The 24,071-nt window shown below is 38.5% G+C and overlaps 1 protein-coding gene across 1 annotated transcript in view; it reads right to left on the bottom strand.

Annotated features, from left to right (window-relative positions):
- Positions 1 to 831: 831 nt before the first annotated feature.
- Positions 832 to 24,071, bottom strand: part of ARAP2 (ArfGAP with RhoGAP domain, ankyrin repeat and PH domain 2) — a 348,358-nt gene continuing 325,118 nt past the window's right edge. Inside the window, exons 30-32 of the mRNA XM_063457861.1 lie at positions 23,548 to 23,611; positions 5,782 to 5,904; positions 832 to 1,539 (exon numbers count right to left, since the gene is read on the bottom strand). Of these exons, the coding sequence (XP_063313931.1) occupies positions 1,201 to 1,539; positions 5,782 to 5,904; positions 23,548 to 23,611 (526 nt within the window). The 3' untranslated portion in view covers positions 832 to 1,200. The remainder of the gene's footprint in view (positions 1,540 to 5,781; positions 5,905 to 23,547; positions 23,612 to 24,071) is intronic.

The following is a 24,071-nucleotide window of genomic DNA, read 5'->3' on the forward strand; positions in this document are numbered from 1 at the left end:
GATTCTATCGTTTTGTTATGTAGTAATAGAAATGTTCTGCTAGAAATGGGAGATGTTAAGATGTTCTCTAAATGTCAAGTATATGTTATTATTATTGAAGGAACACTCCAATTTAAAATAGTTTATTTTCTTAGAAACAATTTAGTAGCTATACCCTCAGTAAATGCATGCAAGTGTCTGTTTTCCATTGGGGTTATATCTAAAAACAAATGTCAAAGCTGAAAATGTGCTGTCTGCAGTCTTTCCAAGCCCTCTCCTTATTCTCCAGCCCAGACTTTCTGTAGCTGTCCAATCACAAACTTCCCAATACAGCTCGATAAGAAGTCTTTGCAAGGCAGCTGCTCTAGGCAATTGCCTGCCTCCTGAGTTTACCTCCACTGAGCTAAGCAAATAGGGCCTAACAGGACCAATTATCTGATTGACAGCCCCACGATATAACAAGTCTCATTTATAAAAGTGCTAATTTCTATTGAAGTCTACACTTTTCGTAAAATTAAAAAAAGAGGATGCATTATTTTTACATAGAGCACTTCAACTGGCTAAAGTGTTACAGATGTATGGAGTGCTCATATACTTAAATGCCACACATTATTTTGACTTTAGATTCAGATATTTAAGTTTAACAAACATATGTAAGCCTGCCTAATATTTCTGTGCATATATCATAATACATAAAACTGTGGGTAGATTTAGAAAATATGAGCTTGATTTTTTTTAGAAGAATAGGGGTTACCGAATAGCAATGTTCCCATAGACTTATATTGAGGAATTGCTGGTCAGTAACCATAAGCAGAATAAAACATTTTATGGCAAAGAGAATCCGGACCTTTTTATTACAGTGGACATTTTTTATCTAAAAAAATGCTAAGGCATCACAGATGGTTGGTTCAAATCAACAATTCAGACATCTGTATTTTTTAATGCCTAAGATGTTAACATTGGTCAATATCATTAATAGCTGTTTTTTTGTTGTTGTTGTAGTTGTAAGAGTGATTAAATGTCTCAGCGAATAACAGAGTGCTAATATCATAAACTGTGGTAAAGTCAGTACAGCTCTGTGTCTTGAAATTAAAGAAAAACAAGATATTTAAAACCAAAAAATATAAAAGATGTTGTCAAGCCCTATTAAAATGTTCTTCAAGTAATATTTCTTCTCTGTCTTCTAGTAAAAACTTTCATTCTCTGACATTTACATCCAGGTTACTCCTTCTCTTTTCTGTTTTTCTGTATCACAGAATTTAGTTCCTTGATTAGTTTTGGTGGCATTTTAACACTGGAGGCCAGGGACAGTTTATTGTATTGATCTGGTATATTCATCTCCGAGCCTGTCCTTTGCATTTCACTGCCATCATAATTGCTTGGACTATCAAGATTTAGCAAACTATAGTGTTTCTTTTGTTTTGTAAGTTTGCCATCTTCTTTGCTTTCCAAGACTTCAGCCAACATAGATGACCTTTGTTTCAATGACAAACTGACATCTTCCCTGGATAATACTGGATTTAATCTGTGCATCATTTTGCTAGACGATGGGTTTGTACCCTTCAAAAAGGAACATAAAAATGTAGATATTAATATCTCAAAAATAAACATGACATAGGTAAATAGAAGCTTATATTGTTCATAAAATATATTTATGTATCATTTATATAAATACAGTCCTCAAGGGTATATCCAAGTTATTATTAAAGCGGCACTGTCATGGCTGAATTAAGTTTTTTTAACCTCCCTCCCGACTTCACTACATCTAATTGTCCCCCTAATCACACCCAAATGCCCCAAAGCCATATACCTATTTTTTCATCTTTATTTTCTGCCCGGACCTAGGTGTTGGGCACCGCCATCTTTTGTGTGGGTAGATAAAGTTCCTGTGGGACATGTCATCTGCCCACACTAGATAGCTCTGTAAAAATTCTGCGCATACCCAGTTAAACACTTGGCCATGAGCGGCGGAGGGGGGCCCTGAATGAAAATGGGGGGACCTATTTTCTCCCCCCCCCCCGGTGGGGACCCATGAGTGGCAGGTGTGGGCCCTGAATAAAAATGGTGTGTGTGGGGGGGGGGGTCTATTGTCCTCTAGGTGGATTTTTCTGCTAGGTTAAACATTTTTACAGTTGCTTGAAATTATAAGACTATCGTTTGTTTTTTTCACCTTAATTTACAATTGAGTTTTGATTGGTATTTCATTTTCAAGATAATGGTATACAAGATCATTGTTTAATCTATTATCAGTCTATTCCAAGAGAGATTATTGCAATACATTGCAGCATTCAAAAAAGTTGTTACAAAAAAAACAAACATTTATTTTTTTCATAGTGCATGACTAAAAGCGGGACTATATCAAAAGAAAACATGCTAAAATCATAAATAATGAGCAATCACTATGTAAAACAACAGAAAGTCCCTCAATATTTAGCATCTTGCACACAAAACAGAATTTGCCTTGACAAATTTCCTCCAAAAGGTATGTATTTTAATCCTAAATACATAGTATCAAGCTGTTTACTGTATTTTTATGAGACAAACAGAGCTACTTACTAAAGTGAGAATTCAGAGGGATTTTCAAATTTAAGGTCAAAATAGCTGAACTGGAATAATTCTCTAGCCTATGATAAAGTGGCATCAATGGCCAAGAAACTTGTACAGCGGGACCAGATTTCAGCTCACAGTGTAGAGCAAGTGAATGTCCACACTGACACGTGTAAACAGCGGACCACATCTAACGAGTTGAGCTCCGAAATAGGCTCGGCATGGATTCCTCACTCAACTCCAGGGAGGTGACCTGCAATGGATCCTCTGCCCTCACGCCAGGATTCCTCCACAATAGACCTTACCATCCCGAGTGCCGACATCGGAAAGGCCTGCAGGATTAGGTACTGAATAAGTGGTTACCCCAGATTAGGAACTTAGTTTGGTTGTGAGATGTTCTGCCTGTGACTATTTGTACTTTGCATATACAAAAACTGGGATTTCTCAATGTAACTCCTGCCTATATTAGGAGCAGCCTACTATTTGGATAGGAGCTTACAGTTGCACACATTTTCAGCTGCATTTGGACACGCTTAGAAACTGTTGCATTATAGACTGTTTTACTGCATTTAAATATTTCATTTCAATGTGTTTCTAAAGATACTTTGTATCATTTTATATGATTTATTTTGCCCACTGTAACTTTAGCGTGCCATTCATTAAATGTTTTTAATGTCAATATTTCTATATTTCTATTTTCAGTGTCGACCAGACCTATATATTGTCCATTTCGTTGTCTATTTCCTTCTTTCTATTTTTGTTTTTGTTTTCCAAAGCAATTGTTCCTAGCATCACAGAACCAATTTCTGTATCTTCATTATTGCAGTATTTATAAATGTTTTTGGTGACCTTTTTTCACAGATTTTTAGACATTGTAAAAATAATTAAACAATGTCTGAATTGTGTAAATCAGGCAATGGGCCTGAATTTGGTCCAGTTTTCAGCCACACCAAACACAGCTGGGCAGCTGAAATCCAGAGTGAATTAATTAAATCCAGGCTCTGGGAGATGGTAGTCCACCACATTTTATAATTAATTAGGGGCACCATCCACCTCCCATGGGTTGGGCCCAGAAGGGACACCTCCAACATTAATATTTATACAAGCCCCGACCTGATGCCCATTGGTACCAAATTCTATAAAAAGGCATAAAACAACATCTCGTAAAATCAGAGCAAGAAAAGGGATTATTTGTTGACATTTTGTTCAGTGTGTGGTATGCTGACTAAATGCAAAGCTGTCAGGGATATTTACTAAAGTGAGAATTCAAAGTGAATGTTCTTAACAAACATGTCATATATAGAATCAAAATATATAGCAAAATAATTTTACTTAATCATAACCGATATGTTATTATGGTGATATCAAACAGACTATTTAATATTGAACATTCCTTTTTAAACAATCTTTAAAGTGTGCATGTTGAAGATATGACTGGTTTCACATGCATTTGAATGCGGATTAGATAAGTGCTTCAAATTCCTTGAACATGATGTAGTTTTGCAGAAATATATCATCAACAATATCTTGATAACTGCTGTATGCTATATGTTTTACTGTTACAGGGACCTAACTGTATATTTTTAATTTATGTTAATGTAAAATTGTTCAATGTGACATATGCACAGGGTACTCAAAACATGACATGTTTACTGTGAATCTTGTGATAGAAACAGTTTTGTGTAGAACTAAATATAAAATCTATGAAACAAAAAGAAAGAAATACAATCAAAGGTTTTATATTTTTTTTCTTGCAGTGCGGCTGCTACAAGATTTACGTATTTATAGGGACACTTCACTAACGAAATCCATTATTTTTAAATCGCTACTTAAAAGATATACCCCAAAAGAAAGCATACATGTATTTAAAGCGGCACTGTCATGCCCGAACTTACCTTTCTTTAATCAAGGGACTACTTGTCTTATGGAGGTTTCCTACGCTTGACCAGCTTTGATCAGCGTAGGAGCAAAGTGTGCTTTGTTTCCGGTGATCATAGCAATTTCCCCACAATTCTCACCTTTGATCCGTGATCTCGCGATGCTTCCTGTCAGTATTCCTGAACGTCCTGTCACTTAGACAGAACGCTGGCGAAACACATTCTAATGAATGCAACTCCGATACGATTTCCTGCCGCGGTTGCATCTTGCAGCCTCTTAGTAGATAGCTCCCTAATTCCCACGGTATCAGGGAGCTATCTACCAAAAGGCTGGAAGACCTTAATTGGTCTTTCTACCAAATTTACTAATACTATGTAGAGATTACTTAGTATTAGTAAATTCTCCCCCTACTTGCTATGCCGCAGCCAGTGGTTGCTCACTGTTAAGTAAAATAAAAAAATAAATTAAAAAAAACCATAGTGTCCCTGCTCACGTGCAAGTGGGGGCTATTAAACTGAACGGGGGACCTAATGCCACCCCTTTGGCCCCACCCCTGAGTGGCGGGTGGGGGTCCTGTAGAACAATAAAGGGGGACCTATCATCCCCCTGGTGTTCATAGTGTAATCTAATTATCAATGAGTAGAAAACAAAGATGCAATGTCATTAGTAAACATTTCATATTTTAAATTAAACATTCTAAGTTTATTTTATTATATAGCAAAGCATGGGGTGATTAAGTTGTTTTTACATATTTATCATCCAAAATGACAAATGAAGCAGTAGTATATATTGGTATATTGGAATTATTATTGCCCATTGAGCTCGGCACTTCCTTTATACTATTTTTAGGCAAGTACAAGCATGAAGAATTGGGGAGCATCTCCCATTCCTTTATCTTTTAGAGTCAGCTTGTTCATTATTTAATGAATTATTTAATAAAAAGTAAACTTTCAAATTGCTGTGCTATAAATTGTATACCAAAAAATGTGCACTCTTTTTACGTCTAATTATTATTGCCATTTATATAGCACCAACAGATTCTGTAGCGCTTTACAATATTATAAAAGGGGGGATTTAACTATAAATAGGACAATTACAAGAAAACTTACAGGGACAATAGGTTGAAGAGGACCCTGCTCAAACGAGCTTACAGTCTATAATTCAATTTATAAAATAAAACATTCAATCAGTGACCTGTACAAGAGCAGGATTACAATAATAATTATATTTCATTTACAGCAAAAAGAGCATGTACTGCTTACTTGTTAAACATTATTAATATAATGCCCTCTTTGATATCCATAATATTGTGAAAAATGAGACTATCCAGACAAACCATGTCAACCTAGACTGAAAATAAGCTCCAACGTGACTTACTGTTTCAGAATGTTTTGTTCTAACTGTATCCAAGTCTTGTTTTATGTGATATTCTCTCAATGTTGCATTTTTAGTTATCGTTTTCTCGTGTTTTCTTCTTAATGGAAAAACATCACCTGGATGCTGTTGAAACCAAAATATCTTTATTACTTTAACATGTTTTACAAATATTCCAGCATGATTTATCACCAGTTTGCAACTATTTTGCATCATCAATCACTATAAACAACTGGTTTTCAGAGTTTTAACACAACTTTAAGCTTTAGGGCTAGCTCAAATGATCTACTATCATAGTGATAAAATTGCTGCAGCAAATCATACAGAATTAGGTGAATTATGCCTTATGGGGTTTTTAACATGAGTTACGTCAATCTAACATATGCTCAAGGATACAGCCTTACGTGCATACCTGTGACCGAGAAAGTTGCTGTAGGGTTTGCTAACACATCTACTATCTTTAGCTTAGTTGCTAAAACAAAAACAAATAGACTTTGCAACTGTATAGAATGAAAGGCATTTTGTTTCTGTTTTTCTATACGATAGAGCTAGAAATACTTGCAAGGTGGTGTTCCCAGTGAGCATTAATTTGTGAGTGATTCAGCACTAAGAATGTTGCAAATGGAATCTTTATATCAAATGCAGTGTCCTGTATTTTTCAGCAAGTACATTCCATTTCTATAAAGTCTGCCTAAAGTAGTTGTTATGAAGATTTATGAACTATGTCTGTATTGGGTCACTCATAAAAAGGATTGAGAGAACACACTGCAGCAGGAAACTATTAAACTTAACAGTATACTTAAACATGGCTCATTTTTCAAGCATGTATACTTGAAATATGTGCACTGAGTGGTATATTCACAAAAGACAACTAAAACATTAAACATGAATTAAAACATTAAACTTGAAGATTAATTTTGGGCCGAACTGCAGTTTGTCTGAATCTAGACTATTTGGGAATTTGGCCGAATTCTCGAACACCGAGCCAAAGTCTACCCGAATCATGAACCAACCAAAACTGAGCACTGCTGAATATGTATGGTTCAGGATCATGATTCTGAATTTCACCTGTCCCACCAAAAAAATAGATTTTTGATACGAAAAAGATTGATGGCTAGGGAACAGTCACTAAATAATGATTTAATTAATAGATTAAGTGAGGGAAATCCTTCACTCTGTTACCGTCTTCCTCCTTCACTATGTCACCTCCTTCCTCCCTCACTCTGTCACCCCCTCACTCTGCTTCCTGTCACTCCCCATCCTCCCTTCCTCTGTCACCTTTCCCTCCCTCTGTCACCCCTCCCTCTGTCACCCATTCCCTCCATCACCACCTCCCACACACTCTGTCACCACCTCCCTCACACTCTGTCACCTTTCACCCCCTCCCTCCCTCTGCTACATGTCACCCCCTCACTCTGCCACTCCACAGTGTCCTACCCACACTACATCTCTATCCCAACCCACACTATGTGCCCAACACACACTATATTCCTATCCTGCCCTACACACTCTATCCCACCACCCCACACTATGTGCCCTACCCACACCACAACTCTATCCCACCCCACACTATGTGCCCTACTCGCAGCACATCCCTATCACACCCCATACTATGTGCTCTATACACACTACATCTTTATCCTGCTCTACACACACTACATCCCTATCCTACCCCACACTTTGTGCCCTACCCTCACTACATCGCTATCCCACTCCACACTATGTGCCTTATACAAACTACATCCTTATCCTGTCCTACACACACTACATCCCTATCCCACCCAACACCATGTCCCTAACACACACTAAATCCCTATCCCACCCCACACTATGTGCCCTACATACACTACATACATATCCATCTTATACACTCTACATAAACTACAAACATGTGCCCTACACACAGTGGCATACATACCGGGGTCGCCCTGCGACCTGGTATGTACTCAGTGTGGCCAGTCTATTCTCCTGGGGGTGCCCAGGAGCCAGCCCCCCGAGGCTTGCCCTGGTGTCACCGGGCTGGCGGGCACGCGAGGGAGCACTCTCCCCTGAGTGCTCCCTCTTCAGCTCCCTCGCGCACCGCACTGATGCCGGAGCTGGAATATGACGTCATATTCCGGCTCTGGCATCAATACGCGGCGCGCATGTTTGCTGAACACTGAGCACGGATCAGTTTTCGCACCGGGGATCCATGGCTTGTGTGTACGCCACTGCCTACACACACTACATCCCTATCCCACACTATAGTGTGTTCCCTACATCCATATCCCACACGACACCATGTTCCATACACACACTTCATAACCTACACACTACATCCTTATCCCACTCCACACTGTGTTCCCTACACACACTACATAACCTACACACTATATATCTATCCTGCACCACACTATGTCCCCTACACACAATATTTAACTTACACACATACACACTACATCCCTTTCCCACATCTCACTATATTCCCTACACACACTACATAACCTACACAAATACACACTACATCCTTATCCCACCTCACACTATGTTCCTTATACACACTGCATAACCTACACACTACATAGCTATTCCACCCCACACTATATTCCCAAATACCAGTTTTTACAGAGGCACTCTAGGCACCAGAGCCACTACAGTTTAATGTAGTGGTTCTAGATCAAAGAGATTTACCCTGTAGGTTTAGCAGTGTAAGCACCACATTTTCTGTAACCAAGCATGTCAATAGAAATATAAATGGCCTTATGAGGTGGCCTCAGTTAATTATAGTTATATTTTTTGATAAAGTAAGCTACAATTCTCACTTGTAAATGCATTCGTTGATTCCATTTAAGTATTATTAGGTCTGTCTCCTAAGTTACTATCAATAAAGATCTTATTTAAATACAGTTTTGATTAAAAAATATATATATATTATCAAGACAAGTAGATTGTCTAGGTGGACAAGTAGATTAGGCAAACACTTTAGTCCCTGGACAAGTAGGTTTTTTTGTTTTGTTTTTTAAGTTTCCACACCCCTGATCCAGGCAGCAAACATATACACATTACATACATACAGGCAGCACACATGCACACAGTACATACATACAAGCAGCACACAACACACATAGCGAGCACACAGTATTACAAAGGGAGAGACTACACTCAGGGAAAGCCTTTTTTTTGTCGATTCAGATTTAATTTGTGAATATAAGTTTAGCAAATAGCCCTGTCAATGTCCATGGCTCTAGGCAAGGGCCCCCAATCTTTGTAATTTATATTATTTTGTGTCAGGACAAGCAGATTGTAGTAACGGATACGTATGTTGGCTACTATTTTAGTCCATTGGACTTGGACAAGTAGATTTTTTTTAAATATTCCACACCTCTGCACATGCAAGCACACACTAACACATATGCATTTCCAAGTGAAAATTGGAGGTCTCAGCACAACTGAAATACTCACCCCTTATAACCTTTCTCTACTGTTTCCCATCTACTGTGCTCCCTTTTCCAAAATAGCCTTCATGTCCTTGGTTACATTCAGATCACTTGTTTCCCTTACTTCCCTTTGTGTTCTTTCTGTCCCTCATTCCATTAGATTGTAAGTATGTTTGTGTATGGTCCTCTTCACTTACTGTTCCTGCATGTGATACATTTGTCTTGTTTCTTATTGTACAGCTATATCAATAATTGTAATTTAATTTGGTAATATCTATCTGTGGCAGGTCATAGTCTATACCTGAATGATCCCAAACTGTGTCCGAGTTCACTTAACAGTAGTGCCTAGAGATGTTTGAGGTTAAGGTTGAGGTTAAATTCTATCTCTGTATCTACGTGCTTAAATGTGAGCAGTACGGTATCAACATTGATTTTTATTATCACTTTGTGCTACTTTGAACAGTTTGCCTAGTGGACATGCACTTTATATAAATATATCATTATACTCCTACTGTAAAGTATGTTACACATTAGCTAGGAGCTCAGGTGACTGATGGCCCAAATGAACTGCTTCACCTGGGAGAAGGTAACCTTTGTAATCTGCGTTGCAAAACAGGTTTCCTCCGGAAATATAGAAATTATGCCAATAGCATACCTTATGGTTCATAGTAATGAAATAACCTTTACCTCAGTTGTAATCCTCGGAATGTGTTCTAGCAGAAGGGGCATTATGCAGGCATTAGAATGTTCTTCTACACATTGTTTTGGGCTAACGTCTCCTACTGTCCCATCGGAAATGTGAGGGGAACCAGATCACGAGGGAGGGGGAATGAGACACATGAGAGGGCCCTAGGGCAATTTTTGCACCGGGACCAAGTGATTTCTAGTCACGCCTCTTAAAATGGGCTTACTTGCTCCAATAAAAATTTAGGATCATTCTTAAAATTCAGTATTTAAGTTGATATAATTATTAATGTTGCTTCATTGACTAACTAGAGGAAAAACTTATAGGATAATTTTGTTAAAGTGACACTGTAGGCACTATAAATTATAAAACAGTAGAGCACACACCTTCTCCTTAGAACAGTGGTTCTCAACCCAGTCCTCGAGTACCCCCTAACAGTCCAGGATTTAGGAATTATCAAGATGTGTCCAAGGTGTTTTAAGGACACACATGATGTCCAAAATGCAGACTTTATTAGAGTGGAATGGCAATGTTTCGGCTCACACAAGAATCTTTCTCAAGCTATTTCTCATGCTTTCCTATGAGCTGGAACATTGCCATTTCACTCTAATAAAGTCTTTATTTTGAAAATCCTGTGTGCCTGGATATAGTTTCTCTACACTGTAGGTACTATGTTGTTATCTCATCAAATTTATTATAGTGCTTGTTGTTCCTTGACACTGTTCTATTTAGTGTTAACCCATTTCAAGCAGTTTATCCCTGAATGAGGATCCCTGCCCACCCAAAGCATTGCACCCACTGGAGGTATGGCTAAGGCAGAAATTAAACACTTATTTCTTGCCATATCTATTCATGTCAGCAATTGTGACTGTAAAAGTGATCACCTGGCATTCTTAGCAAATCAGTGCCACCCATTGCTGCTCAGGCTAATGCTTTCTCATTAGCCAAAGCAACACAGATGGGATGGGCTTCTGGGGAGTCTCGATTAGTATTAAAACTTTAAAAACAGTTTAACACTGAACAGAAGAACAGTGCCAGGGGACTCGAGACACTATAACCAGTTCAGCAAATCAGGCAGTTTTAGTGCCTATAGTGGTGTTTGTGTCCATTTCCCTCATAGGCTTGTTTATTTATTTATTTATTTATTATTGCCATTTATATAGCGCCAACAGATTCCGTAGCGCTTTACAATATTATGAGAGGGGGATTTAACTATAAATAGGACAATTACAAATAAACTTACAGGAACAATAGGTTGAAGAGGACCCTGCTCAAACGAGCTTACATTCTATAGGTGGTGGGGTGTAAAACACATTAGGACAGGAATTTACAATCAAATAAGGTGGGCTGCCCTTTAGGAGAGGGCAAGAGACAGGTATGTGAGGTAGAGGTTAGTCTTGGAGGCCATAAGCTTTCCTAAAGAGATGGGTTTTAAGGCACTTCTTAAAAGATGCAAGACTAGGGGAGAGTCTGATGGCGGTAGGCAGGCTATTCCATAGGAAGGGAGCCGCCCGTGAGAAGTCCTGCAAGCGCGAGTTGGCCGTACGAGTGCGGAAAACGGACAGGAGGTGGTCACGGGCAGAGCGGAGAGACCGAGAAGGGACATACCTATGGATCTGTGAGGAGATATAAGAGGGGCTAGAGTTGTTCAGTGCTTTATAGGTGTGAGTTAGTACCTTGAATTGACTCCTATAGCATACAGGAAGCCAATGTAAGGACTGGCAGAGGGGTGAGGTGTGAGAGAAACGACTAGAGAGGAAAATCAATCTAGCAGCAGCATTCATTACAGACTGTAAGGGTGCAGTACGGCTATTGGGAAGACCAATCAGGAGAGGGTTACAATAATCCATGCGGGAAATTACTAGAGCATGGACAAGCTCCTTGGTAGTATCTGGTGCAAGAAAGGGGCGGATGCGGGCTATGTTTTTAAGATGGAATCTACAGGATTTGGCAACATGCTGGATGTGAGGCTCAAAGGTGAGACCAGAGTCAAGTATGACGCCAAGACAGCGCACTTGCAAGGATGGACTGATGTTGGTACCACAAACTTGGAGGGAGAGGGAAAGAGGAGGATCAGTATTAGGAGGAGGAAAGACAAGGAACTCAGTTTTAGAGAGATTGAGTTTCAGAAAGCGGGAGGACATCCAGTCAGAGATGGAAGAAAGGCAAGCAGTGACACGTTGCAGGACGGCAGGGGAGAGGTCCGGGGAGGAGAGATATAGCGGGTGTCATCAGCGTACAGGTGGTAGTGAAATCCAAAAGAGGTAATAAGTTTGCCAAGAGAGGCAGTATAAAGAGAAAATAGAAGGGGACCAAGGACGGAGCCTTGGGGAACTCCAACCGAGACAGGGCAAGGGGAGGAGGTATCATTAGAAAAAGAGACACTGAATGAGCGTTGGGAGAGATAAGAGGAAAACCACGAGAGGACAGAGTCACAGAGACCAAGCGATTGAAGAGTTTGAAGAAGGAGAGCATGATCAACGGTGTCAAAGGCCGCTGAGAGGTCAAGAAGAATTAGTATGGAGTAGTGGCCTTTGGATTTAGCTGCGATTAGGTCGTTAGTAACTTTGATAAGGGCAGTCTCTGTAGAGTGGAGAGGGCGGAAGCCAGATTGAAGGGGGTCAAGGAGAGAGTTGGAATTGAGGAAATGAGACACACGGGTAAAGACAAGTCTTTCCAGAAGCTTTGAGGAAAAAGGGAGCAGAGATATGGGACGGTAGTTAGAGGGGGTGGATGGGTCGAGGGATGGTTTTTTTAGTATAGGTACTACAGTGGCATGTTTAAGGTCAGCAGGGACGATGCCAGAAGAGAGTGAGCAGTTGAAGATGTGTGTTAGAGAAGGCACGAGACAAGTGGAGAGAGATCTAATAAGGTGAGATGGGACAGGATCGAGCGGGCAAGTGGTGGGGTGAGAGGAGCAAAGAAGAGCAGCCACCTCTTGGTCAGTAGCTGGGGAGAATGTCTGAAGGGTAGGAAAGGCATGATCTATGTGTGATTGAGAAACAGTAAGGCAAGGAGGGGAGAATTCTTTCCTTAGCTGTTCAATCTTGTCAGTGAAGTAACATGCAAAGTTATCAGCAGTAAGGTTAGTTTTGGGAGTGGCCACAGCAGGGCGCAGAAGAGAATTAAAGGTGTGAAAGAGACGCCTGGGGTTGCGGGAACATGAACTAATGAGAGCGGAAAAATAGGACTGTTTGGCAAGGGCAAGGGCTGCACTGTATGAACACAATATGAATCTATAATGGAGAAAGTCTGCCTGGGTGCGGGACTTCCTCCAGGAGCGTTCAGCACAACGGGAGCATCTTTGCAGGTAGCGTGTTGATTTAGTATGCCATGGTTGGGGGCGGGTACTCCTCGAGATGCTTGTTTGGACTGGTGCTGCAGTGTTCAAGGCAGATGTAAGAGTAGAATTATATATGGAGATGGCCCGTGAAGGACAGGAGAGGGAAGGGATGGACAGCAGTTGAGAATCAATGTCAGCTGACAACTGTTGGAGATCAAGAGAATTAAGGTCCCTCCTGAGTTGAGGGGGGTTAGGCTGAGGTTTTTGGGTGAGGGGGTATGTGAGAGCAAATGATAAGAGGTGGTGATCAGAGAGTGGATATGGAGTGTTGCAGATATTAGATACTGTACATGCATAAGTGAAGATTAGGTCAAGGGTATTGCCAGCTACATGGGTGGGAGAATTTGCCCACTGCGATAGCCCGAGGGAGGAAGTAATTGAAAGTAGTTTAGTGGCTGCAGAGGTCAAAGGTGGGTTTATAGGAATATTGAAGTCCCCGAGAATTAGGGATGGAATGTTAGAAGAGAGGAAATAGGGTAGCCAGGCAGCAAAGTGGTCAAGGAAGAGAAGAGGGGAACCAGGGGGACGGTAAATAACAGCAATGTTAGCAGAGAAGGGTTTGAAAATGCGAATTGAGTGTATTTCAAATGACGGGAAAGAGAGAGAAGGGGGGGTGGGAAGAGGTTTAAAAGAGCAGTGAGGGGAGAGGAGAAACCCAACACCACCACCTTTACATTCAGAGTTTCTTGGGTTGTGGGTAAGTTGGAGACCACCGAAGGACAAAGATGCAGGGGTGGCAGTGTCAGAGGGGGAGAGCCAGGTTTCTGTTATGGCTAGTAAATCTATAGAACGAGAGATGAAGAAGTCATGGACAGCAGTGGATTTAGTTATATTGCAAACAGAGCGTGCGTTCCAGAGGGCAGTATTGAAGGAGGATTTAGAGGAACATGAGATGGGTATGAGATTAGTATGTGCTGAGTTTGTTGCGAGGGGGCCGGGGTTAGGAGAGACATCACCAGCAGCTAGGAGTAGAAGGATAGAAAGGAAGTGAAGGTGGGAGTAGGATTTGAAAGTTTTGTAGGAGGGTATGTATGTAGAGGATTTGGGAGGAGTTGGTGGAGATAGGCTGGAAAGGTATGTGTAGAGTGCATGGGATGAATAGAGAGGGGAGGGGAGTAAGGTGGAAGTAATAATTATGGTGTTGCTAGGAACAGGTGAGTGAAAGGATAGAGATATTTTAGTGATGAGAGAAGTTAGTGTTAAAGTGAAAAATAGAAGGGAGAACATTAGAAAAAATGTGTATTATATAGATATGTAGATCATATATACAAACACACAAATATCAATGAGTGATTAAACCAATGTAAGGATGCAGTGTGTTAAAATAAACTCAGGTGAGGAGAGGTTTAGCGATTTGATTGGTGTGTTAAGAAAACCAGCTGATGTGCACTATCTATAAGTAAGTTGTCGACCATGGGGTGGGATGGTGTGGGGAGGGTAGGGTGGGCAATCTTCCAGAGATGATACCTCTGCTCTGAAGATTCAGCAGGAATTGGTTGCTTGGGAGTTCTGGGTGTTAATGCTGTTTTAAGGGGCCCAGTCTGAAATATAAGGTCTGAGGTTAGAAAAAAAAAAAAAAAGAAAGAAATAAAACACATTATTATGTGTGGGGAGACATGGGGCTATTGAGGTAATTAATTAGAGATGAAAAACTAAAAGGAGATAACATTTGGGATAAAAAGATAGGAAGGATCAGATAGGTGAAAGTCATAAACCATGAACATAAATTTACTAGATTATCAGTGAGTAGTAACACTAGCTAAACAAACAATTAACAAAAAGTCTTAAAGAATGAACATAAAATGACATGATCCCACCAGCTTTAAGCAAAACAAAAACAGAAGATCAGGATGGGAGATATAGTTATCAATTAAGTTCAATTAATTGCAAATTAAATGTGAGTTTCACTTTAATTTGAAATGTTAGGCCAAAAGAGTATAATTGAAATGCTGAAAACTTGTCATGTTTTCAGTTTGGCTATGGTGGTCTACAAATAGAAATTCACTTTGATTATTTTTAATTATTGACAATTCACACTTCAGAAAAAAAACCCTGTTTGAGATCACTCTTTTTCCATCACAAATTAGGCTTATGTGAATTTAGTCAGCCTGTCCTCACCTTTCTCTTTACAAAAAAATAAACCTGTTAAAAGAATTTAATACTAAATAAGGTCCAAATAGGCAAATATGTATTTTTGGTTTTATTTAATTCAACTCTTGTATGTTCGCTAATACACAGATATTTACTAAAACCTTCTCATTTGGGGAGATTTGAAAAGTAGCAAAGTCTGCCAATGCCCACAGGACTTTGCAAGCCATTACAGTTCAATATTCTCAGAACTCACACTCAGTTTAGCTATTGTTATAAAGACATGATGGTGTGGTTTAACAGGGGCAGTTGTACTGAGTGAAAGGAGTGGGTAGGTGTGCAGTACCTCTGCTGAGATACAGTATAATAAAATGGAACCAAGGCTTAGAAACGTGTTTCTGCAGGCTGTGCAAATGGGAAGGTAAATGGGGCATTATGGTGTAAAGTAGATTTTATATTGCTTTGGAATACACATGATATTTAGCTCTTTCTCAGATAATCCAAATATTATAAAGGTGTGGATCATTTTTCTTCTTTCTGTTAAAGGCTAAAAAAGGTCACTTTGAGATTTTATTTTTTTCAATATGTATCTTAAAAAAGTGACGAAAGTAATTATTATTATCCCAGATGTGTCATTCAGCTCCTTGGCCTCTGCAAAATTCATGGTTTGCAAGGTTATTGTGTTTTTAGTGCTTTTGTAGTTTTACCATTAAACACCTTCTGCTGGAAAGTTAGTTTGCATGTAATATATGGCAACATTTATAACATGCAATATTTATTTTAATTAGCCAATTTATGTTTCAGAATTGCACAGAGCATTTTAACAATTCACTATGCAGCAGATTTGTAATGTATATTTAACCCCTTCATGTTAAAGGAACACTATAGTCACCTAAATTACTTTAGCTAAATAAAGCAGTTTTAGTGTATAGATCATTCCACTGCAATTTCACTGCTCAATTCACTGCCATTTAGGAGTTAAATAACTTTGTTTCTGTTTATGCAGCCCCAGCCACACCTCCCCTGGCTATGATTGACAGAGCCTGCATGGAAAAAACTGGTTTCACTTTCAAACAGATGTAATTTACCTTAAATAATTGTATCTCAGTCTCTAAATTGAACTTTAATCACATACAGGAGGCTATTGCAGGGTCTAGCAAGCTATTAACATAGCAGGGGATAAGAAAATCTTAATTAAACAGAACTTGCAATAAAGAAAGCCTAAATAGGGCTCTCTTTACAGGAAGTGTTTATGGAAGGCTGTGCAAGTCACATGCAGGGAGGTGTGACTAGGGTTCATAAACAAAGGGATTTAACTCCTAAATGGCAGAGGACTGAGCAGTGAGGCTGCAGGGGCATGTTATATACACCAAAACTGCTTCATTAAGCTAAAGCTGTTCAGGTGACTATAGTGTCCCTTTAATGTATAAACAGCAACGTCTTTTTACATTTTAAAGCTTTCTTGGATATAAATGTAATATTGCAAGCACAAACTGCGTCTTGAATTGCACAAAAAGTTTTATTAAACCGGAAACATGGAATATTTCTAGCTTTGACTTTTCTCTGCAAAAAGTGTTAAAGAACCAGGGCCTGATTTGCACATCAACACATGAAGTGCTGAGCTAAACAGGTCCAATATTTTGGACTCCAGTGACCAGATTTAAATTCTACTGATCAGACAAGCTACTTCCTGGAGTGGGGCCAGCTCACGGCTGTTGACGTAAAATATGACATGATTAGCATGATTTATTTTATTTTTCTTATTTTGGATTGGTTGTTTTGTTTGTTTGTTTTTAAATTTTGAATGCATAATCTGAACACAGAAATGGGATAATTTGAGCCTGAATAACTGATTTAATGTTCATTTTACATAGATGTGCAATGGAAACTCAAATTTAGACACTAGTTTACCCACCCTGCAGAAGAAGTCAGTGTATTCTTTCGATGAGCATCTGTGCAAATGGCTTATGAATTACTAGTGGATGTCAAAATAATGTGTTTCCACTGACACAATTTGTCCAAAAAAAAAAAAAAACCAGGCCAGACGAATTGTAATCATATGGCAGATCGGCTTAACCAAATTTATTTAACAAAAAAGAAAAAGATTCAGAAATTGAATCAGACAAACCCAAAGGTTCTAAAAATGGACCAATTAATTTACTACAAAAAATATACATAATATGAATATTATGTATAGGATATTGCATTACACTGAAAGAAACATCTCTCCGCAAATTGGTTCACAAATCAAGTGAAAACAAGAGCAGGAACCGCAATTTTTTTTTTTTTTTTAAATCTACATTTATATATGAAATATTTTATAAATACACAATATATAACTACATGCATGAATTTTTTACTGTTCCTCCTATTTTTCCCTCGATCGAACACTTCTTACTTGATCTGTGAATATACTCGACATTTAGTGGCTGTCCTCCAGCCCTCAATCAACTTTTTCCCCATCAATTATCTCTATTTTGGCACCAGGGGCAGATTTCTGAAACATGCATCAAAATGAATGTAATTGTCCAGCATGTATTTTGCTTGGTTTGTGATTCAGCTACCTTACTGCTCGGAGTTCTGGAATAGTGATGTCCCGAACTGTTTGCGAACTGTCCACCGACGAACAATAGCGTGTCCGCGTTGGGCGAACATATGCGATTTCCGGTCTGCCCCCTATTCGTCATCATTGAGTAAACTTTGACCCGGAACCTCACAGTCAGCAGACACATCCTGGGAGGGAGGGTCTGCTGCTGATTGGCTGGAATGTGCCTGCTGACTGTGAGGTTCCGGGCCAAAGTTTACTCAATGATGACGAATAGGGGACGGACCGGAAATCGCATATGTTCGCCCAACGCGAACACGCTATTGTTCGCCGGCAGACAGTTCGCGAACAGTTCGGCAAACAGTTCAGGACATCACTATTCTGGACTGTTTCCTGATAATAAAACCTGCAATCACCAGCATTGTGTAGATATTTCACATTGCTGGACTTACAGCATGTAGGAATTATATCCAATCACAGATAATTCATTTTTGTATTCTCTGAACTTTTTATCTAAATTCCCAGAAATTGCACTATTTTCATTTAACTGTTTTTGTAATGCCTAATATATTTGACAAAAGTAGTATTTCTGCATCGTCTTTAGATTTACCCTATCAGATATAGAAATCATATAGCATATCATATAGCATTGCAATGATTATCTAAAGGCCTCTAAAATGTATCACCTCCACATTTCTATACATAATTAATTTGAATATTAACCCCTTAAGGACACATGACATGTTTGACATGTCATGATTCCCTTTTATTCCAGAAGTTTGGTCCTGAAGGGGTTAAAACGGAAATCTAAACAGCCTAACCACTACAGGTTACTGAGAGTCCTAGATACTAAGCAAATATTTCAAGAACATTTTGACATAAACGAGACTCTAAGCCAGAGTTTAGCAACCAACTCAGTTGCATTGATGACACTTAGTGCCATTTTGTCCAACCTGAATGATTATTAAATTGTTGAGAGTACTGGATATGAGTTAGTTCAGTGCTCTCAGTCAATCAATGTCGTTGAACAAAATAGTGTTAATTCCTTATTTTCAATGTAGACAATATTAGAGGGGTCTCTCAGTGATAAGAAGAGCCCAACTTAATAATAATTCAGTTGAAATTACACTAAGCTGGCTTCATAGGACTCTGGGAAACCCAACCATTACTGTGAGCTGTATTAGTCAGATTGCTTAGAGCAGGGGTAGGCAACCTTTGGCACACCAGATGCTGTGGACTACATCCCCCATAATGCTCTTACATCCATAATGCCGGCAGAGCATCATGGGAGGTGTAGTTCAAAACATCTGGAGTGCCAAAGGTTGCCTATACCTGGCTTAGAGTATGCCCTGAAAAATGCATTTTTTAAATACTTTGCATCACAGTATAACACTCTATTCATAAAATTGATGCTCATTGCTATGTTTATGTGTTAGCTAAATATTTAATGTTTTAACAACATGCTATTTTACTGAAATGGAAGCTACTTGGTAGAGAAAGGGTTAATAATGTTTGAGAAGATAAACGGTGGGCAAGAATAAAGCCGTTTAATTTTATTCATTTTATAATGGCATATTCACAAAATTATGTCCTCGTTTTAAAAGTAATCATGGTCAGTAAAATTAGGAGGATATTTTCAGATCCAGCACATTAAACTCAAAGGTGTTATTACAATGCATTTACAAGTAACAATTAGAATGGACCACTGTTGTATAAAAATGTTGATTATAAGCACCATAGTTAATTTACCCATTCATCCTTGAAGCCATACTAGCTTTGTATGAATAGAAAACAAAAATAATGCCTGTAAATAAATTACTAGATTTTCGTACAGACTGAAAATTCAGCTCATCCAAATAAGACTGGTTTCATTCGATTTTACTACTTCTTTTTTTTTACAAAGCACACGTAACACTTTGAATGTTCTAAATATTGTTGTGATGAAGAACCACCTATAGGTTGCAATGACACTTGTGATTCTGTTGGAGTAAATATCTATCATCTTTTCACTTTGGATCCTGAAATTTTTGATAATTATTTTTAGTAAATTGCTCAAGTTCTGTCAGATTGATATACAGTCTTGAGGTGAGAAAATACTCTGAGAGGAGAAGAAATAGTAAGCAATTAAAGTGTTCTGGTCTGGTTTATGCTAGGTGGATCCACTGAACTCAAGGAGCTTAAATTTTATCACTTTTAAAGTGAGAGTGGCACACAATCCACTCAAATGCAGTAAGTTTGATACCATAAGATTTTATCTCATTATGTGATTTTAAAGTGTGTAGATCGGGCTTCCCCAAACTCCGGCCCTCAATATGTTGCTGAACTACAACTCCCATGATTCTATGAATGAAATAGATAGGCTGAGAATCATGGGAGTTCTAGTTCAGCAACATCTGAAGGGCCGGGGTTTGAGGAAGCCTGGTGTAGATGCCCTGCAATAGACGTTCTTATATTTTTGTCTTAAAAGTTAAACATAAGCAACTATAAAGAACGCTTTATATAAGTATCATTAAGTTTGTATAGGTTTGTTTTGCATACCAACTTTTTGGGTTGATTTGTGTATGGGGTATATTTGCTTATATTCTTTGTTGGTTGCTGCAATTTTGTCACAATAAGCACCCATTGATTGCTATTTACTATTAAATTGCACTTTAAGTTGATAGGTTCCACTGTTATTCTTGCAATTTGATTGTTTGCAAAAGAAGAAGAGAGTTCTCTTTTGCACAAAATATTTAGCACTTTAAAGAGATACACAGAATATTTAGCACTTTAAGGACACATTCAAATAATGTGCACTTTAAAGGGATAAACACCTTTTATTTCACTGCTTTTTTATATGGTTAAATATTTGTAAACACCTGTTTTTTTTCACTTATTATTTCTGTTTTTTAAACAATTTAAATTGACAAGTTAATTTAGCCAGACGTATGCATACCTCTCACAAAAAGCTACAACAAAATGTGACAATTAGAAGGCACTCTTGAAAAAATAGGTGTGCCTTGAAAATAGTTCTCTCATTCAAGTGTACCTTCATCCAAAATAAGGTTGTAAACCAGTGCTAGAGCTTTTGCTGCCTGTGGCGGTACCTGAGTTTGGGCGCTCCTCTCAATACACACCATCACCTCATTACAAAGGTGCTGCCATGCCTGCCGTGCTGTGTGGAATGCAGGGAGCAGGCCTGCTCTCTCCATACAGCCTGCAGCTTGCTCCAGAGCCATTGTGTCTCATCTGAAAAGTGCTGCCCCCAAAAAGTGTGCCTGGAGTGGATCGTCCCCCTACCACTCCCCTAGCTGTGCCACTGTTGATCACTAGGCTTTGAATCATTCTATGTTATTCATGTTCTTAGCTTAAATCACTTCAGTGTAGATGTGATTATGTGTTTAGGGTCCTCATCTTGCTGGGAGGATGCCCTCTGTCCAGGTCTCAGGTGTTTTGCCGGCTAAAAGAGGTTTCCTCCTAGAATTATCTTGTATTTGGCTCCATCTATCTTTCCCTAAAACCTGACAGTTTCACAGTCCTTACCAATGAGAATCCCCTTCACAACATGATGATACCACCACTATGCTTTACATTGATGCTGGTGTTAATTAGTTTTGACTTTGTGCCACATGTATCATTTTATGCAAAAAAAATGTTTGAGTCATTGGACCAGATACATTCTTTTGCACATGTCCTGTGTCTCCCTCATTGCTTTTCGTAGACTCAAAAAATAATTTAATATTGATTTTTTTTCAGCAATGGCCTTATTCTTGCCATGTGGCCAAGCTCAGAATTTTGGATTATCTGAGAGGTATGCATAATTTGTAAGCTATATATTTCCACAACTATTCCAGAGTTCGTTGCTTCTCTGGCTAATGCTCTACTACAGACACAGCTTGATTCTTGCATTAAAGGAAAGTGCATTGTGTACTTTGTTCCTTTAAGACCATAACAGCATTGTGCTTTGATATTTTCAACCCCAATTTGGATGTTCATCAAGATTTCATGTAAAATACTAACAGTAAATAAAAAGGCTGCTCTGCATATGCATGAATGAATATGCAGGTATATTGCCCTTACCTGGTAAACATAGCAACCTCCTCTGCTTCCCATGTTCTCCTATCAGTCTTTCCTCCCTGACATGTCTCCCCCTCCAGCAAGTGTTATTAACATTGGCCAAAGAGGTTGTACTTGGTCTCAGCACAGGAAAAGAGGTCGGCTGGGAGGGCAGAATGAGTTACTACAACCAAAACCAGTATTTTATGAGAACACTGTTTTTTGGTTGGAATAATCCTTTGAACCATCAGTGAACATAAAAGCAAAAATGAATGCTTGACTGTTTTCTTTCTTTTTTTTTTTTTTTAAAAGAGTAAAGAGGTGCTTAATAGAGCTAAATAAAAACAAAATATAGAATGTAAAACTTTCAAAAAATAAAAACTCCTGTGGGACACCACTTTACCCAGCCTGGCCACTCACTGAAGGACCTAAAAATCAAAGTACTGAAAGGGGTTTTTAGAAATACCCAGGAAAGAAAAGCATTTGAAGCCAGAATGATTAAATGGTTTAACAGCAAGAATAGAGGACTAAATATTGATTTGGGATTCCTGTCCCACTACCAACACTTTACATGAACACTCTCCCAGCATTATCTTACTATTCTGTCATATGTACCAACACTTTAAAATGCATTCCTATATGTTTATTCTATCTATATACAAAGTCCTATGTGTAGACCTATGCTTTCCCATACTCGTATGCATGTATGCTTATATATATATATTACTGTGCATTTATATTTCTGTATATGAGTTCATGTGCATGTATGTATATGTGTTTATGTATATGTACATGTGTTTATGCGTTCACATATACATATTTATATGTGTGTGCATGTATAACGTGCACCATCCTCTGCACTGTCTGCTTGTTTGTTTTTCTTTTCCCTCTCTCCCCCCTCACTCTGCTCTTCAGAAAGATATATTTATGACCCTCTGCAAAGATGGTGTCTATTTTCTAACAAACCTGTGTCTTATCTACACTCACGTCGCTTTAACCCCTGTATCACAACTCAACTTTGAATTCTATGTGTCGTCTTGCTCAGAAATGCTTCAGACTTGAGAAAGGTTGTTATTAAAGCTTGTTATTAAAAAATTCTGTTAGTCCAATAAAAAAGGTATTACAAGATACAAATTGTATCTGTTTTTTACATAAAAAATAAAAACAAATAAATGAATAACTCTAAAAACACAGATACACCAGGTTAAAATTACAAATGTTTAGTGCTCTATTTGGATAGTTGCACGCCTATAGGCTACGCAAAATGCGTGGTAAGTTACTATTTTTACTGCAATTTAGCAAAAAGCATTTTTTCAACATGGTTTTACATTTCACTAAAAGTATGAAAATCAGGCAAAAACAAGTTATGAAACTACTGCAATTGTACTTCTCTGTCTCACAGCATATTGCTTGTTTGACAGAATACATGTAAAAAGAAAGTAATCCTACCTAAACTGGATGTGCATTATTTCTACATAAGTACATTCTATAAATATTACAATGTGCTCCGTCACTAATATGAATCTATAATATGTTGCTCCTATATTTATGTATAGAGAATTAGTGTGATATTTATGTACATATAATGTATATTTTGCATATCTAATTGTAAATTATTCTTGTCAATATTTTTTCATGTGTTTGCTTCTTATTGTACCTGTGCATTTAGAAAGCTCCACCACCATTCCATTTGTGCTTCTTTTGTATCACAACATAAATGCCTTAAATGAACATAAAAAACATGGTTTTGTTAAACTCAGATTTAATTATACATATAATCGATATAATTCCAACAATGCATGCAATTAAATTACATTACACAAACAATTGTTTCTGTTTATAAAACATAACATAGAAACACAGAAACATAGAATGTGACGGCAGATAAGAATAGTTAGGCCCATCTAGTCTGACCAATTTTCTAAATACGTTCATTAGTTCCTGGCCTTATGTCTATCCAATGCATGCTTAAAGGAACACTGTAGGGTCAGGAACACAAATATGTATTCCTGACCATATAGTGTTAAAACCACTTGCCCACCTAGCCCACTTGCCCCCTCTTGCCTCCCTAAATATAGTACAATCTTACTTGTATTCAAGTCTGCATCTGCTGGCTCTGCCCCTGTCTACATCTGACCTGCCTACTGTCTGCTGACATCATCATAAGTGGTGGTCTGAGCC

The sequence above is a fragment of the Pelobates fuscus genome, chromosome 6, assembly GCF_036172605.1.
Source record: "Pelobates fuscus isolate aPelFus1 chromosome 6, aPelFus1.pri, whole genome shotgun sequence".
NCBI lineage: Eukaryota > Metazoa > Chordata > Amphibia > Anura > Pelobatidae > Pelobates > Pelobates fuscus.